Source organism: Cataglyphis hispanica, chromosome 14, assembly GCF_021464435.1.
Source record: "Cataglyphis hispanica isolate Lineage 1 chromosome 14, ULB_Chis1_1.0, whole genome shotgun sequence".
NCBI classification, from domain to species: Eukaryota; Metazoa; Arthropoda; class Insecta; order Hymenoptera; family Formicidae; genus Cataglyphis; species Cataglyphis hispanica.
Window position 1 is genome coordinate 6,455,227 of NC_065967.1, and position 18,746 is coordinate 6,473,972.

The 18,746-nt window shown below is 29.1% G+C and overlaps 3 protein-coding genes across 6 annotated transcripts; 1 reads left to right on the forward strand and 2 right to left on the reverse strand.

The window, feature by feature from the left end:
* The first annotated feature begins 47 nt into the window (after positions 1 to 47).
* Positions 48 to 1,524, forward strand: LOC126854520 (trafficking protein particle complex subunit 4). The gene is made up of 2 exons (XM_050601370.1): positions 48 to 233; positions 845 to 1,524. The coding sequence occupies exons 1-2, from the start codon at positions 59 to 61 to the stop codon at positions 1,321 to 1,323; spliced, it is 654 nt and encodes a 217-aa protein (XP_050457327.1). The 5' UTR covers positions 48 to 58; the 3' UTR covers positions 1,324 to 1,524.
* Positions 1,393 to 13,157, reverse strand: LOC126854504 (xanthine dehydrogenase). 4 transcript variants are annotated; one of them, XM_050601338.1, is made up of 26 exons: positions 13,019 to 13,110; positions 10,067 to 10,190; positions 9,462 to 9,830; positions 9,319 to 9,376; positions 9,132 to 9,228; positions 8,798 to 9,033; positions 8,423 to 8,670; positions 8,179 to 8,320; positions 7,933 to 8,100; positions 7,709 to 7,785; positions 7,424 to 7,630; positions 7,140 to 7,324; positions 6,916 to 7,029; positions 6,684 to 6,825; positions 6,304 to 6,600; positions 5,955 to 6,077; positions 5,520 to 5,875; positions 5,092 to 5,266; positions 4,803 to 4,994; positions 4,497 to 4,642; positions 4,244 to 4,421; positions 3,737 to 3,865; positions 3,423 to 3,665; positions 2,784 to 3,038; positions 1,755 to 1,922; positions 1,393 to 1,663 (listed from the first exon to the last, which is right to left on the reverse strand). In XM_050601338.1, exons 3-26 carry the CDS (start codon positions 9,606 to 9,608, stop codon positions 1,619 to 1,621), a joined length of 4,128 nt encoding a protein of 1,375 aa, XP_050457295.1. In that variant the 5' UTR covers positions 9,609 to 9,830; positions 10,067 to 10,190; positions 13,019 to 13,110; the 3' UTR covers positions 1,393 to 1,618. The 4 variants fall into 4 exon arrangements, with proteins under 4 accessions (XP_050457295.1, XP_050457293.1, XP_050457292.1 ...); XM_050601336.1 differs by having other exon boundaries at positions 9,462 to 9,912; XM_050601335.1 differs by lacking the exon at positions 10,067 to 10,190 and having other exon boundaries at positions 13,019 to 13,157.
* A 204-nt stretch (positions 13,158 to 13,361) lies between these two features.
* Positions 13,362 to 17,488, reverse strand: LOC126854508 (glycosylphosphatidylinositol anchor attachment 1 protein). The gene is made up of 11 exons (XM_050601347.1): positions 17,259 to 17,488; positions 16,903 to 17,144; positions 15,982 to 16,199; positions 15,746 to 15,902; positions 15,441 to 15,649; positions 15,125 to 15,342; positions 14,685 to 14,869; positions 14,467 to 14,594; positions 13,989 to 14,185; positions 13,747 to 13,914; positions 13,362 to 13,657 (listed from the first exon to the last, which is right to left on the reverse strand). The coding sequence occupies exons 2-11, from the start codon at positions 17,042 to 17,044 to the stop codon at positions 13,375 to 13,377; spliced, it is 1,905 nt and encodes a 634-aa protein (XP_050457304.1). The 5' UTR covers positions 17,045 to 17,144; positions 17,259 to 17,488; the 3' UTR covers positions 13,362 to 13,374.
* Between the last annotated feature and the right edge of the window lie 1,258 nt (positions 17,489 to 18,746).

Sequence of the window (18,746 nt, forward strand, 5' to 3'; positions counted from 1 at the left end):
TACATATGTACATACAAAAAAATCTGATAAATATCTAACCTTTAAAATACACTTCAAAATGGTGATATATGGTGTTTACATCGTGTCAAAATCTGGCGGTTTAATTTTTAATCACGATCACAATGTTCCGAAAATTGAAGTCGAAAAGTCTTTTAATTTTCCACTCGATATTAAATTAAATTACGAAAATAAAAAAGTAGTGGTGGTTTTTGGACAAAGAGACGGAATAAATGGTAAAGTTATATTCCTTATTATTTGTTATAATATTTTACTGTAATTATATAGGGTGAAAACAAGTGTTCCTCAAGTTTTGCAATATTTATTGATTGACGTTGAGACGAGTTTTATATAAATTTGTATATTTATGAAAATTGAGATTTAAAATTTTTAAATATCTCTGAAGTACACATATCTTAGAACAATCTCAAATCTTCTCTTCTAATTGATAAAAGTAAGATTGCCACTTTTGTGTTTCGCATGTAATGTGCCTTTATTACAAAAAATAGAGAATTATAATTTTATATCAGACAAAAATAAATTAATAATTATTAAACGAAGAAATACAAAATAGATCATTTATAAAAGCAATAATTTGCTTTGTAAATTGGAAAATATAAATATAAAATGTAAATATAAATGTAAATGTAAAATATAAATGTAAAATAATTGGAAAAAATAGTAGCTATATGAATGAAGTTTTTAGATATACTTTCCAATATTTCAATAAAACATTACAAGATATAGGGCTTTATTTTTTTTCATTCTAAATATATTTGTAATGTATTAGCATATAATTTATAACACAGAGCATACACTAAAAAGATTGAAAATAAAATAATTTTAGTGGGTCATGCACTGACTGCTGTGAACGGAATTGCAGTCACAGGACGTGAACTTGAAGATGGACGAGATGCATTGGAAATGTTGGAGCAGCCAGAAAACTTTCCTATAACATTGAAATTTAGTCGGGCAAAAATGACAACAAACGAGAAAATATTTCTAGCTTCAATGTTCTATCCGCTCTTTGCTATAGCGAGCCAATTAAGCCCAGAACCACGAAGTTCCGGGATTGAGGTTCTCGAGGCAGATACATTTCGTTTATATTGCTTCCAGACATTGACAGGCATTAAGTTTATGATAGTAGCAGAACCATCACAACCAGGCATGGAAATTTTGTTGAAAAGAGTATACGACTTATATGCAGATTATGCACTAAAGAATCCATTTTATGCATTGGAAATGCCCATTCGATGTGAACTATTTGAAACTAATCTACAAACATTACTTGAAACAGTCGAAAAATCTGGAATAAGCAATGTTTAATGTATGTATGTTGAACATATACAAAATTATTAATTAGACTTTAAGGTTATTAAATAAGAATACATAATGTAGCAGCATTTTCTTTTTTTTTTTTTTTAATTTCCATTATATATATACTGTTATATGCAAAGCTTGTTTTTATCACATAATTAAAGCTTTAATTATTTGATAAAACAATAAAAACTAATTTTTCCCTATATAGTTATATGTTTACATTATTTGACTATTTATTTTCATAATTCTGATATAAAAACAATTAGAAAAATATTATGAAAGCACTATCTTGAGAATTTCATCATGGCACCATATTCCACTGTCGCTTTAAATCAGGTTCTATAATCTGTATGAAACAAAGAAAATGTTATTTTTAATTAAAGATATATAAAGATAAAGTTGGAAAATCGAGAATTTAAAACTATAGAATGTAATACCTTCATTGTTAAATTATCTATACACGCATTACGTATATGTGCGGCAGTCGCAGGAGCATCAAGTCTAAAATAGCCATGAATATTCATATCTTCACGTGCAGCCTTAATTGCTTCTTTGATAGCGAAGAATGTAGATGATGCCAAAAATAGCGGTGGTTCTCCGACGGCCTAATTTTAGTAATATTTTTAATTCTTATAATTTTCTACGTCATACACCCTGTATATACATATACAGGGTGTTTCTAAATAAGTGCGAAAAATTTTAAGAGATGACTTTTTGTCGAAAATTAAGGGGAGTTTTTCATATAAACATATATATATATATATATATATATATATATATATATATATATATGTATATATATATATATATATATATATATATACACATAACATATATACTCCTGTATATATTCCTCCCTGAGGAGTTAAACTCTTCCAAAGGAGGAGGTGAAAATTAAACTTTCATCTTAAATTTTGGACAAGTTAGAAAAATGAAATTTGATGGACATTTTTTACTAGTAGAAAGGATACTTATTAATATTCTCTTAATCTTCTCGTTTGTTATAAGAGGATATGTAATAAGGATGAAACTAACAATCTCTATTCAATTTTTTATTAGAACTTTTTAACGAACCGGAATGTGATCTATCTAATTTATATATAATCATCTAAAAATATGTAAAATTAATCAATTTAAAAAAAAATACTTATTATTAAGATACATTATTATGCATTATTATACATTATTATGCCGTGTTAAATGGCATAGATTTTGAGTCATAAAAAATTGAATTTTAGAATAAAAAAAGCAAACAAAACAAAATTATAGTAAGTGTTGGAAAAATGAAACAAAAACAGCACATTTATAAAAATATTTTCATCTTCTCCTTTGAAGAAGTGTAACTCCTCAGGAAGGGATATAAGAGTATATAAAATTTTTCGCACTCTTTTAAAAACACCTTATATTCTATTTTTTCTCTTCTAAAATGAAATTTTCATTTTGAAAAAAAATCAAAGGAATTATACCTTAGAGGAATATATTGCTCTTGGATTGGAAGTTCCTTTTAATAGAGAAACATTAAATTCTTGCGGTATGTTGGTGAAACCCGGCAACTTGTATGCGCCAGGTCCTCTACTGAATAAAGTTCCCGTTGGAGAGTAAATCATTTCCTCTAACGTGAATAAACCGTATCCTTGAACAAAGCCACCTTCGACTTGTCCTATGTCAATGGCTGGATTTAAACTCTCTCCTAAATCCATGACAATATCTGTTCGTAAAATCTGTATGGATTAAAAAAATATTGTCCATGTTTATTTTAGAGGAAATCTTTGTCACAATACATACAGCATATTAACAATCTTTAATTAATCAATTATTTTCTGTAATATATTTAGACATTTTGTTAAATTATTATTATAATACACACTATTTACTCATTAAATTTTTATACATGACAAAAATAATGAGACTTAAAAAAAACTGTTAATAACAGAATTTTGGGACATTAAAACTGGAAAATCTTATTTGAATTTTACAACTTTGCTTCGATGTAACAAGACTAAATATTCCATCCATATTATACGAATCTAAGTGAGTACGAGATAGATAAGAGTATATTTATAAAAAGTCTCATTCATTTTAATACAAAACAAAAAAAATCATACCTCATGATCACCAGTAAGACAATCAATTTCAACTTCTGTACAGGCGACGCCATATGTAAAGTAATTAAACGGATTTCCCGAATTAGTATCGAAAGAATACCCGATATCGGGTGTTCGATAAAAACCGGTAGCAGACAGGCTTATCCTGCGGCGGTATGCTGTCTTTATCCAGTCTTCCCAAGTACTTTCTGGATCGCTATCTATTATCGGTTGTAAACGTTTCATGATTTCCTCGCAAGCATTCTGCAAATTAGTTTTATTAATGTCTATATCTCTAATTTCATTCAGTAGAATATTATTTATTGTGTTATTACCATAACAGCCATGCCATTGAGATCTGAGCCAACGCTTGCCGCAGTGGCAGATGTATTGGGAACTTTATCAGTAGCCGTTTCAACAATATGTATCATGTCTGGATTTACCTTTAGTACTCTGCTAGCAACCTAATATAATGTAATAGATTTCAATTTCAATCACTATGAATAACAATTATTAAACAGATTTAATTAGGTCGATCTACAATTTATATACATATCTATACACATTTTTATTTTTTAATTCATTAACATTTAATTTTCATATTTCGAATAATGAAATTAAGAGAATAATGAAAAGTAGTGTTTTTGTTTGTGACTTTAAAACTTAATTTTCTCAAAGAATACATTATTTTCAATTGTTTATTAATTTAAGAACAGTCCTATCAATCATTCTTTATTGAGGAGAAATTTACTTTAAATTGATCAAAAAAAGTCCAGATAGATAAAACGATTTGAAATAATATGTTACATTATATCAGAAAAAAATACAAATATTACTCGTACTTGAATCATTTTTGTATGTAGACCTTGTCCCATCTCAATCCCGCTGTGACTTATTAGCACCGAGCCATCGGTATAAATGTGCACCAATGCACCCGCTTGATTCAGAACTAAAACAGTAAATGCTATGCCGAATTTTGTAGGTACAATTGCGAGACCTTTCTTTTTATATCGATTTTCCCTACAAAATTCATAATCGATTTTAGCAGACAATTTAATTTACAGCTTAGAAGAAAATAATTATTATATAACTTGCCTGTTATAACGTTGAATCTCGATTATTCTTTCATTATAATGAGAAGATACTAGACATTCGCGCCAACAGCGGTCCAAAGTACAATTGACAAGTTGTTGATTGTAATGCGTTAAATCACCCTCTTTGTATAAATTTAATTCGGACAACTGTTGGGGAAGAACAGAATTTCTTTCGATTATTTTCGTTTGCTTATAATATATAAATTAGATATTCACACATACATATTACGTTTTATATAATTAATTTTTTAAAATTAAGATAGATCTCTTTTTTTCTGCGGTTTTTTTGCTTAATATTAAAAATTACCTTGACGACATCCAGTCCCAGATAATCAGCGATTTGTCGAATGATATTTTCAGCGAGAAACATTCCTTGCGGTCCACCAAAACCACGGAAAGCTGTATTTGACGGTAAATTTGTCTTACATACATATCCATATACTTCTGACACTGGAATTTTGTACGAATTTTCAAAATGAAACATGGCACGTTCCAACACCTAAAAATATTTGAAACGATTCTCTTTCATGCATTTAACATTATAATAAAATTTTTGATAAATACCAATTCTTCGAATCCATTATATTGTTACTTACTGCAATTGATAAATCGTGAGAATAGCCCGCATTATTATATATATGTACTTTCGCCACTTTAATGAGACCGTCATTGTTAAATCCAACTTTATATTTAAATAAAAATGGGTGCCGAGTTCCACTTATCATCATATCTTCATCTCTATCTAACATGCAACGAACTGGTTTCTGCAACCTACGTTTCACACATATATATATTTTTTTTAATAATATAAATCGATTATCACTCATAAACAAAGTTGATGTAAAATTTGACTTTGAAGAGAACTGATAGGAAATTTCAGTTTAGAGATTATTGAACAAAAAATAACTTTTGCCTAATCATATTTGTTCTATCCTTATATATATTCAGGAATAATTAGTATATAATAATATATTAATATTATATAATAATGTATACACAAAACTAAGGATGTTTTTACACACACCTGTGTGCTGCAAATGCGACTGGTATTGCGAGTAATGCTGCGCGGGATTCTTTTCCGCCGAATCCGCCGCCTATACGCTTCACGCGTACATTCACTCTGTTGATGTGTATATTTAAAACGTGAGCGATTAATTTTTGTATCTCAGTGGGATGCTGTGTGGAACAGAACACTTCCAATTCATTTTCTTCGCGAGGTACGGCAATAGCAGCGTTTGTTTCCAAATAAAAATGCTCTTGGCCGCCTATGCGTACTTCTCCTTCTAAAACATGATCTGCTTCTTCGAAAGCTTTCTCCGCATCACCTTTAATGATGCACTTGGGAAAGCCAGGGAAGAACGATTTGTGCTCGATAGCATCCTACAGAAGAAAGTTTAGTACGTTATTATAACATTGTCAACAAATATTGTACCATTATTTTTTTTTTTATATAGAATACCTCGATGGATATGATAATAGGTTCTATATTTTCATATTCTACTTCAATCATTCTTGCCGCAGCCTGAGCAATATTTTGATCTGTAGCAACAATTGCACCAATTACTTGACCTTGGCTCGTAACCTAAAGAAGCAGAAAAGGAATAAGATTAATTAAAGTATAATAAAAAACGAATTTTAAATGTAAAACGAAAACTGGTATTCAGCCATTAATATGTTGTAAAGTAACAGTTTCAGAATAAAAAATATATTTTTTTGTTATTCTCCAGTTAATGCACATAAAATAAAAAAAATTGATGATTTTGACAACTAGAGATGTTTCGTATCTACTTTAGTTTAAAGAGACATACCTTTTCTGATACAAATATTTCTTCATCATGAACTACAGGACCCAACCATCTTCTCTCTTCCATTATATCTTTCGAGGAGAAAAATGATACAACTCCTTCCATAGATAGTGCCTTAGTAGGATCAATTCTCAAAATTTTTGCATGTGCTCTAGTAGAGAGGACTAACGCTAAATATAATTCTTCTGCATATTTAGGCATGTCATCGCAATATATCGCTTCTCCTGTTGCTTGTTTGAATGCGCTAGCGTGCACAATAGGGCGTCCTATTAGATCATGCGATTTCTGATCTTTGGGTACCTATTTAAAAAGTTATAAAACATTATAATATTCTTATCATATTTTTTAAATAATTTGTATAAATACTTTAATTAAAATATTACCACTTGGTAGTATTGTGAGCTCTTTGGTACTTTATAATGGAAGCATTCTGATGCACTTTCTAGTTCTTTTGATAAACATTCTGCAGTCGAAATATTGTTTGATAACTTCTTGGAAATATGCACAAACCCTTTAAAGAATAAACTGTAAAATGTATAACATATGTTAATTGTATCATGTTTTGTTCTGATTTATTTTGATTTACTCTTTTGATTATTAACATGATTTAATAACCTGAGAGTGAGAGAACGACGATATTTAATCATTCCTCCTGGTGCATCATCGGCTAATGGTAGTTCTTCGAGTAAGGACTCATACACTTCCTCCAAGATTGATTTATTCCATATTCTAAAATTATTAATTTATATAAACATAAATTTATATAATTTATATAAACATATTAATTTATATAAACATAATACAAAAAGCTTAGCGCATTGTCATTTGATGATACTTGCTTTCCAATTATTTTCTGACATGTCTGTCTTGCTAAAATAGTTGTAGGTGCCATTCCACCAAACGCAATATGCGCTTCCTGAATTATATTTTTATCAGGAACAAAGTGTACATTCAAAGCCATATTGACTATAGCAATATCATCATCCCGTCTTTTTGCTTGCTTGTAAGCAATAAAATATTGATTCTGTAAGAATAAAGAATAAATTCTAAGAGAGTAAAGAACAGTCTATTGTTGCGGCACATACTATGCAGAATTATTATCTCTTTACGTTAATATTCTTACCTCTTTTGTGAAGGGAATATCAATGGAGACTAGTATTTCCTCGGGTAGAACAACGTTACGTCGATATCCAACAAAGAAGGTATGATCCATCGGTACCGTTCTACTTCCATGCTTTAAACTACACAAATTTAATTTAATGTTTGCCGCCATAAAGATTGGATTTAAATCTGATATTGGACTACCTGTCATTATGTTACCACCTACAGCCTAATTATTAAAAGAAAAAAATTTTATTTAAATTGTATATAATTATCATAAGATCATTAAACAAATATTGGCACTTACGGCAACGTTTCTTATCTGTTTTCCGGCAAACCAATGTAACATATTTATTATTTCTGTAAAGATCCTCGTGCTGTGTTCTATCGAGAGAATATTGTACGTTATATTTATTTGTCATGTTAACATTATTATAGAAAATTTTTTTACAAAAAAAAAAAAATTGATAATTATATTGTGATAATTATAACTTCCCATACAATTGTAATAAACATGAGATATTCTATTACCAGGTTTTGTCTTAACATAATATCTTAATGTTTCTTCAAGCTCAGCCAAAGTCACACTTGCACCCACTTTCAATGCCTTTTGCGTTTCGATAATTTCACGCATCTCTCTTATCTGAGTTGGTTGTATAAGTACAGGATATACTAGATGTTTAAACTTTACCTCGACTCCTATACATATACAATTAATTTATAACTGATTTTTTTTTATACAATATTGCAATATGATTTTGAAAGAAATATGCAAACCGATTTCCGTGTTGCCAATGACAATTTTAGCATTTGGATATTGTTCTTTGAGAGCAAGCAGTGTCTTGAAATTTGTTGGTCTGTACCAACTAACGTTTTTTCCTTTCACTATCAGATATTGCTCATCTAATTTAGATTCAATCTACATAATAAAAATGGTCATATTTTTATTTCATAGCTTCTGTAATATGCATAAGACATGTTATTGGTGATAAAATCCTTTTAGAAGTAAACAATAATTTACTTTTAATTTTGGTGGAAATATTGGTTCTTGAGTAGGATCATATGGACAGAATTCTTTAGAATTGAAAATCTCAGTTGGCTCTGAAGTAAAAGCCTTTTTGCAACAAGCATCGCCCATTGAACAAGCTCTTGTATCATTTATTTTTTCTTCTTGTACATTAGCCATTAATTGTGATTGTTCCCATTCCTCTGTAAAAGTCTTGAATCCCTCTATAATCGGCCTATATCCTGTACATCTACACAGATTACCTAGAAGCAGAATATATTATTTAATAAATATACAATTAATCTGCCTTACATTATTATTTTATACAAAACAATATAAAACAATATTTATATGAAGAAACGGCAATATTAAAAAGAGACTATATATTACCTTGAAATGCAATTTCTAGATTTTTCATAGTTGGTTTTGGTATGCTGCGTAACAGAGCGTACATAGACATGACTATACCAGGCGTACAAAATCCACATTGTGATCCATGTGCTTTGGCGATACGCTCTTGTACTGGATGCAACTTTGTTTTCGTGCTTCCAATTCCTTCTACAGTAGTTACAGCTAGACCGTGCACAGCGCATATTGGTGTCAAGCATGCATTAACAGCTAAATGACTGATTTGCATAAAAGATGTATTAAGGAAATAAATAACTTAGAATATATATAATATAATGCTCTAAGTGACTGTGTAAAATTATAATATCAAGGATACATAATTTTGCCACTGACACGATCAAATCTTGAAATCATAACTGTACAGGCTCCACAACCTCCTTCTGCGCAGCCAAGTTTTGTACCAGTTAATCCAACTGAATCATTGTAATTAAGGATAAATTAATGAATATTATCAACAATATTGACTTGCAGACAGATTTATATATGTATATATAAAAGGATACGTTTGTTGCGAAGATACCATAAAAGTGTCCATTGTGGCTCTATGTTTTTGTCTAATACCTGAGAGAAAATGAGATATATCATATTATAAGATATTTGATATTTCAACATAGATTACAATAAAACTAAATTTGTTATCACATACTTGCTTTCCATTCACATAAAACACAAGAGTATCTGATATTAATGTTTCTTCTGGCTCGTTCTTATTTGATAAATCATCCTTATAAAATCCATTACTAATTACATTCCCATTGCATATAGATGTTTCTTTAATCAAATCCTTTTCCATTTCCAGATTAATATTTTTCTATATTTTCTACTTTCTAATATTTTCTACTTTCTTTTAACTTTCTTGAAGTATAACTCAGTGATATATTTGTATCACTATTTTCAATACTGCATAGATTCAAGATGCTACTTTGTAAGGCCAGTATTAATAGGCGTTTGAGTAATTAACAATTTTGTCTCGTTTCGACATGCAATCCTCTTGTATTGCGCAACGCCGTCGAGACTGTAATGGAAATTGTTTTTCTCAGTTTGCAAGAGAGGCAAATGCAATGTATATATAATCACATATATATATTTTATATTCGCTGAAAATTAAATATTTAGATTAGTAAATAATACACTATGTAATTATATAAATCTGCTGATGTCCCGATATTTGTTTCCATAATAATTGACTTCCAGTAATCTTGATTATCATGTTTATAAATTTTACTATTTACTATTTACCTTACTACATACCTTGAACGCGAGGATCGTTTCATGGGTTTTGCGCTTGAGAACTCGATTCTGTCTCGGTACTTATACCAATTTCCATCGCGTTCAAGCGGATTATAGTTCATTAAGTTGATGACATGATTCTTGTCTGTGATCTCAATGCATATATAATATGTGTATTCAATTCGTTTTGGTACAAACAAAGTGATGCAACATATAGTAGCAAAACATGATTTCATTCTTTCAAAAATAAGTACAAAACAGTGTTTTGCAAATTCGCTTTATTTTATCATGTTGTTTAGTAAAAACTTTGATAGTACTTCTTAATTTTCAATTACTATTGAAATTGCGCATTAAATATCAATAAAATATATATAAATGTTAAATTAATGTATGATTTTTATATTACTTAATAATATATAATGTAAAATTGAATTTTTAATATATAACAATTTTTTAATGAGTTTCTTTATACAAATATTCTTATTTCTTATATTTAATTCTAAGATTCCAATCTAAGAATCGTTTATTTGCTTAATTTTAATGCTTCTCTCTTTTTTCTGTTATATTTTTCATACTTTATATACAGAATGTCTCAAAACTACCTATGCTTGAAATGTGTTCTAAGGAACCTGTCATTAAGAGGAAGCCGGTTGTTTTGGGACATCCTGTATAAATGAAATGGTACACGCATATACAAAATTTTTTGGTGTAATTTTGGTGCAAAAATTGTAATATATATCTAATACATTCTGTGAATATATACAGCGTGTTTCATAAATAATGGGCAAAACTTTAGTAATGGATTTCTAATATATACTCAGAGAAGAAAAAAGTTATGTTAAAACATGTAGGTCTGGAAATGATGAATGAGATTAGTTTCTGAGTTATTAGTTCTCGTTACATCCTAGAAGCCCGTTTAAAGGATTAACGATATTTTTTAAGCAATCACCGATCCATGTTACGTTATTGGGGTGTACTCTTGTTTACAATTACCACTTTATTTCATGTATACACGAACATTCTGCTACACGTATACCAAGAACGTATACTTTCCAAATTTAATATCATCTAACGCGTCTCGCAACAACGATCGGAATCGGGGCTTTTTAAGATGATGACAAGCTGAGACTCGAGACAAAAGGTGAACATATTGAACATTTCTTCTCATGAAACACCTTCTTATATAATAATACATTAATCATCCTCATTCAATTAATCTTCATTATAAATAAAAATGCAAGAACAATCTCGCATTTTATATATTTTTATAAAGAGATGATATATATATATATATATATATATATATATATATATATATATATATCAAATAATTAATAAATTAAAGATTTACATTTATGTTATTTTATATTTATATTAAAATAGCTCTGTTTGTAGATACATAAATTTCCAAAATCACACTAAAATGTAAAAATAAATCATAATACATATATGTATCTAATATATACATTTTATTCTAACTAAAGATTTTGTTTACGATTTTTGATACATTGCCCTATGTGTGTTTTTTATCTCATTCAAAATATGTATATATTATACATGATTATTGCGATAACGTGAAAATGTAAAATAATAAAAATCCAAAAATAATAAACAACCACATGATAAAATTTAAAGTCCCATATGTTACAATGTTATTATGGCTTTAAGCGAGACTTGAAACTTCTGGTTTTTGGAAATAATTAATAAAAAATAAATTTATTTGGCTCTCAGCTTTAGACTATAAAAGTTAATCGACGATTATAAATTATAGTCTAAAGCCTAAAATCCAAATACAATTAATTATTTCCAAAAGCCAAAGTTTTAGGATTCTCTTCAATGTCGAGAAATAAATTAAATGGCTATTAACTGACAATGAATAAAAAAATCGAAAACAGTAGTCAACATGTGATAAGTTATCATAGATTATTTTTAAAGATAAAAATTGTCTTTGAAAACAATCTATTATATCTTATCAAATATGTTGACTGCCATTTCCGATTTTTTATTTATTAATCGTTCTTTTGCTTTTTAATTTCTTAAATTTTGTCGTGTGATTTTTGTTTTTTTAAATTTGATATTATTTTATCCGTTAATCGCTCCTTGTGACCTTTCTAATTATTGTGAAAATATAAGATATGTGTAAAGTGATGATCATCGCAATAAAATATTAACTATCGTATCTTATCGCATTTATTTATCTTCGGTTTGTTTGCTATTTGTTATTCGTGATAATAATTTATATTTTATAGAATATAAAGCATCCACACAATATATAGCAGGAATGTCATTTAAGTAATGTATATCGAATTTTCTTAAGCAAAAACTAAAGCGGTATTAATTTCATATAAAAAAATATTCTAATAAATTAAAAATAAAAATATGCTTAAACAAATATCTAAAATATTCTTATTTATTTTTTCGATGAATTTTAATTAAATTTTACTATTCATAAAAATTTTTCAAAAAATAACCAAATAAATATTTCTTAAACTTTTCATTAAAAAAGAATTAAGCTAAAAATTATATTCTTACTATCAAACGTTTGAATATTTTTAAAACACAGTCGGTGGATTACACAGAATGTAAAACATAGTTATTAAGAAAGATAGCACAGCTTATTTAATTAATAGATGCAATATATGTAATTTTTACATAACAAATTATGTATCTATATCTTAATAACGCAAGCCATACAAAATTCTAGAAACTACTGAATAATATAATTATTAAAAAAACCTGAGCTAAAATGTTGTTATTACTTTCATAGAACGTGAAGTACATATGAAAAGTTCGCACGGAGGTCACAGTTGCGTCCAATGGCACTTGTTGCAACACTTGAGCGTTACAAGCAAATAAGAAAGGAAGACGCAATGCGTATTATTAAGGATCATCCGCGACTGAATAATACATAATGCGAATATCGGAATACACAACCCACAGGGTTGAATATTTTATGTAAAAGACCATACGCACCGTTACAATCTCTCCGTTTCCATGAAATATGTCGACGCTTCACGTAATAGAATAATTACATCCGTTCGGCGTTGCTGCACACTCTAAACTAGTCAAGCAAATCAGCACAATAAGAGTGCCACGAGGTTATCATCAAAAGATACTCTATATCTACTGACTGACGTCTTACTGACGAATATGTAATCTCATGAGAGGATAATCTCTTTTCGAAGCGTGCTTTTTTCATTTTGTATCGAAAGCAACTTTTTCCAGGTTCTCATTGATAAACATTAAACTGTTAGTTTTTCTCATTGAAATCGTCACCAAGATCAATTCGAAAAATATTGATGAAAATTTGACTAAATTAGGCAATCGTTTTATTGTAAGGGTATCGCGACGCTGGAACGCATAACATTCCAAAACAATAACCATATCGGTAACATAACAGCAGTAGTAACGTTGTAGAACCAGTTGCCATATATCATGGAGTCTACAATACTGAACACGAGCGCTTGCTTGTTAGCGCGATAGCTTCTTAAAAGCAGAGATCCGACAGAATCGGTAGGAAAATTGAGATACGTATAGCCTATTACAACGATCGCTGACACGATGAATGGATGTAGTATGATCCATGCGATGTATTGACAGCTGCGTAATCTGCTGAGTGTAAAGCAAAAAATATTTAATTGCCGAGATGAAAGTATTTATAGCAGAACCAAATATAAAAAGAGTTGTTCTGAATCGCTCACCTGGACACAGAATTGTTATGCGGTGTTATTAATAATATAACCGGTACATATACGATAGCTGTTAATAATGCTAATGAGAAATTATGCATAGCTACGCACATTAATGCAGTTGCTAGTTCAATGGACGCAATAACGCAAACAAGCGATACATTCTCGTATTTGACCGACCTAGAAATTATATTATAACGTTAGTATTATGCAAAGCGATACATGATCAAATCTTAATCAATTCTTGTTTTTACCTTCTCAAATAAAAGCGCTGCAACAATGTGATAATGGTGATAAGAGCAAAACTGGCGTATAAGGAATCTTCTGTACGTAAGTGAAACATTTGTGATCCGATTAAAGTGAAAAATCGAGGAGAAGCCATTATTAATACGCCAAATATGTGTGCCCACAACACTTCGGAAGCGACGCCTCCAATATCAAATTCTTCAATCTGTGCAACAAAATATAAACAAAATATAAACATTTAAGATAAAAATTTCTTCTCATTTTTGTATCTTTAGCAATTTCTCTACATTGCTCTTCCACTATTTTATATTTGTTACTTAACTTAATGTGAAGAAATATCATTACATCATAATCAAAAAGACATTTTCATTTTGTATTATCATTGGAATCGAATTGGTACTAAAAAAAAATGCCAAGAATACAAAATTTGTTTAATATATTAAAAATAAGGAGAGGTTTAATCTTTTTTAAAAATTTTTAAAGTACCTTGTTCAATGAATTCCGCTCATTTCTTGTCTCATTTGAGCTGCTCGATGTTTGCAGTCTTTGCCAAATAGAAAATGCCTTTATAAATACACCAGCAATTATCAGCACCAAAGGTCGCATATATAATCCTGTAAAATAAGTTTTATTTATTCATTCGGAATTTAATCATAAAAATATTAAAGATATATTTAAGGTTTTTAATTTATTTTTTTCCTTACCAATAGAAATATATCGATCGGTAGAAGGCAATAAATAGAAAAAATATGATTGATGAAAACGTTCTAATAAATTATTGAGTGATCGCACTATACTTTCTACTACGCGTCCTACTTGGTAGAAATTTGCTTCTGTCTCTCTGCCAGATTTTTGGAAACCTTCTAATGTAATAGCTTCTATGCCAAATCTATAACCAAATTATTATTAAGCACAAAAAATAATCTCACTTAAAACATAAAGCATTAAATGTAAAAATTGCACTTTTAAAAATTTCAAAATTTCAAAGTAACCCATTCTCTTCTGTTTTTAAAATCGTTTATAAAATATTATTTTCTAATATTTTATAAATTGCTTCTAATGCTTTATACATTTCTTTAAACATTTCTATCTCCTGCTTGTTTGGTTAAATGCAATTATCATCTTAATATTTTATTAATCATACCTGTGAAAAAGTCCATGATTACCAGTCGGAATTCCAGTGGCTTGTGTTACTACCATACTCATTAATGTATTAAAATAATATCCCCAACTTTTTAATTTATCTCTATAATTAACATCAAATCGACGTTGGAAAGACTGTCGGATTCCTTCCTTGGCTATCATATTTTGTGCTAAATTAAATAGATCTAGATTGGGTAATTGCCCGTTCAGTCCTTCTATCTAATAAAAAAAATAATTTCATAAACATATACTATGATGACATATACATATAATCAGTATTGTATAAGATCAGGTCAATATTTCGAATATTTTTGTACCTTGACATCAATTGATGTAACTTTCATTGCATGAAATTCCAAATTGATAGCAGCCTGAATAGATCCAGCTCTTCCCGATAAGTCTCCTGCTATCAAGATACCTTCTTGGCCACTAGTAACTCCATGATATGCATCTAGCCATGCCTGCATACCCAATTGCTCGTGTTCTGTTACAAGAAATATTATATCTTTGGCCCAATATTTTTGTTCTGTAAATAAATAATATGTATAATAATAAAAAAAATACATAATATATTATCAAATAAAGATTTAATAGGGATGTAACATTAAAGACAAAGATTTACTTCTGCAAAATTTTGCAAATGCAAGTAACAGCGCTACCGAAGGTGCAGTGTCTAAGTAAATACTGTTAATAGGTCTATAGGGTACGCTGACTACAATAGCTTCGGTACTGGATGCTCGTGGAGCTCTAACAATGCCATAGATATTTTGTCCTACAAACTGTAAAATTTTACATATTTTATATTTAATTTTGTTGTATATTTATTTTACATAGTCATGAGTGTGCTCTACCCCATACCTTTTGTTCTTGGAATGGATAAATCAAGGAAAAATTATGTACAAATACATCCAAATGCAGTTGGTTGAATTTTGCCAAAAGCCATGCGTAAGGCATACTATCCGGATATCTCTTCATTTCGTGAATTAGTTCATGATAGTATTGCTTTGACGTTTGTTCCAAATTACTCTCTTTTGTAACTAATCCAGGCAGTAAGGCATTTTCGGAGAAGTAGGTATCTAAAAGACAAATGTCAAATAAATAACAGTATACAAAAATTAAAATTGCACTTACACAGGATGATCTCAAAGCTTACAAATTTCAGAAGTGTATAAAGGGATTGGAATATAGCAGCTTTCAAATAACGACTCATGTTCTCTGAAGTAATTTTGAGTCAGTACAAGTCTTTGTGAGAAATTATATTATGGATAACATACTAATAAGAGAAGTAAATCTAATTTGTCCAAAATTTAATAACTAAGCAAACAGTTACATAAATATAATAATACTGTATGGTATTATAAAAGGTGACAACCAAAGTGGTAACCATTATATTCAATGTGGTAGTTATATACAGGCATTGCATTGTCGAATTATAATGCACTCTCTCCAATTGTCCATATGTTTCCTAGATACCATGTTAGATGCTGCAAGTATTCTGGCTATAAGTATTTCTGGATGATCCAGAAATACTTATAGCCAGTAATGTCTCATAAATGAGACTTTTGATACACCACCAAAAGAAGTAATCAAGAGACATCAAGTCAGGTTTGTACCAACTCAGGATTACTTGAGAATATACAGGAGAATATGGGTTCTTAATCGAACATTGCTATATTTCGACCTCTCTATACGCTCCTGAAGTTAATAACCTTATTTGGAATTACTCTGTATATGTGATTCTTATTGTAAGTTAATTTTTATTCTTTTACGAGAACTTACTATCGTTAAATACCGGTGACGCCAAGAGCATTAGCCATATAATTCCTCCCACATATAATACGAAGCACAATCGTTTCTCCCATCTCAACAATAATTTTATGAGCTTGCCGGTTCCAGCTCTAGGATCCGTAAGCAAACCCATTTCGTTCGTCTCCAGCTTTGTCCCGTAGTTGAGTGAAATCCAAATTAATTTTGAGATATAACCGCTTCGCTCGTCACAGCAACATTAGGCGACACATAACCTAACAAAAATAGTATTTTGTGCTGAATATTTTTCTCGAGTTGTAAATATTCTCATATATGTATATCAAAGTATAAAATTAAAAAAAATACAATAAAAGTAAAAAAAAAAATACCATATGTTTCTCATTGTCAACACTGGGCAATAATAAAAATCATATCTGACTCTGACATATATACGATGACCTCTGGTGGCAGAAAATCGAACTATAGCAAGGCAGACTATTTTTCACAGAATTGTCAATTATATAATATTCAAAAAAATTAATAAGGACAGAAGTTGGCAGATTGTCACTTCCTAAAGAAAATAAATAAAAAAAATACAATGCATATACATAGTCCTAACCTAAACTGTCTGCCCTGCAGTCGCCATATTAATTAAGCCACGCCCCTAGCCCTGTCAGATATGCGTCATCCATTCGTATATGACGTCACATATGAATGAACATATATGAATGATATATATCGAAAATCGAACATACATACACACAGCCTATATACAATTTTATGAGTAGCAGCATGCTGTAAGATATTCTTACACGAGTAACAGTAGATATTAATTTATCGCTTATTCATTGTGAGCTGTGTATAGATCTGATTATTGCTATAGTTTCAATTTACTGAAGAGGATTATATAAATGATAAAATGATAAAAAGATAAGAAATGATAGACCGATGTAGATGAGTGACAAGCATCGCAATTATACTACATCTGAAAGACTACATCTGAAGACAAAAATTCCGAAAGAAAAAGCTTTCTGTGAATATTTTAGAGAAGACATTTACCCAAATTAACAACATTGTACTTATTAATCGCTTCTTGAAGCTCGATATGCGTGCTGAACAATATTTTGCCACAATAATACAAATCTTACAGATTTCAAGTTTGATTATTGCAGATTCACGTAATAATATTATATAAAATTTAAAAGAGAAACAAGAGCAATGTGATTTTATGAATTAGAAACAGCAGGATAAATTTTTGTACACAATAATGTATTTTTTTTTTAATCTTTTTGAATATTCTTACTTTGAGTATTTATACATACTTTGAGAACTGATTTATCGATATTTCTTTGAATACTTCCTAATGTTTCCGATTTTGACACACTGTTGAAAAATTTGTCTTAAATATGACATATATCGCACGTGAAAAAAACAAATTTTTATGTTAATTTAACATAATGGATATATTAAATGATGTCATTAACAATAAGATTGTATTAATATTTTAACACAAAATGAATACAAATTTCATAGTAATTTGAAATAAATTTTATATACATCAACACAATCAATCAACACATTTTTAATGATAAAATTAACTTGAAAAAATATTATTGACGGAGTGTAATAATTCTCATTCCTATTGTAGAAGAAAATCAATAATTTCTTTTGTAAATTTTAATTCTTTAAATTTTTTTTCTGTCACTAATAACACAAAATGTATTTTTTGTGTAAAATTAAAAATATGTGCACATGTATTTTTATACTTTTTTTCTTATTAGTTATATTAATAATTTAATATTTGAATTCAAATAATAAGCAATATGTTAAATTAACATATAAACGTGTTAAATATTTAACATAACAATTTTAATTGA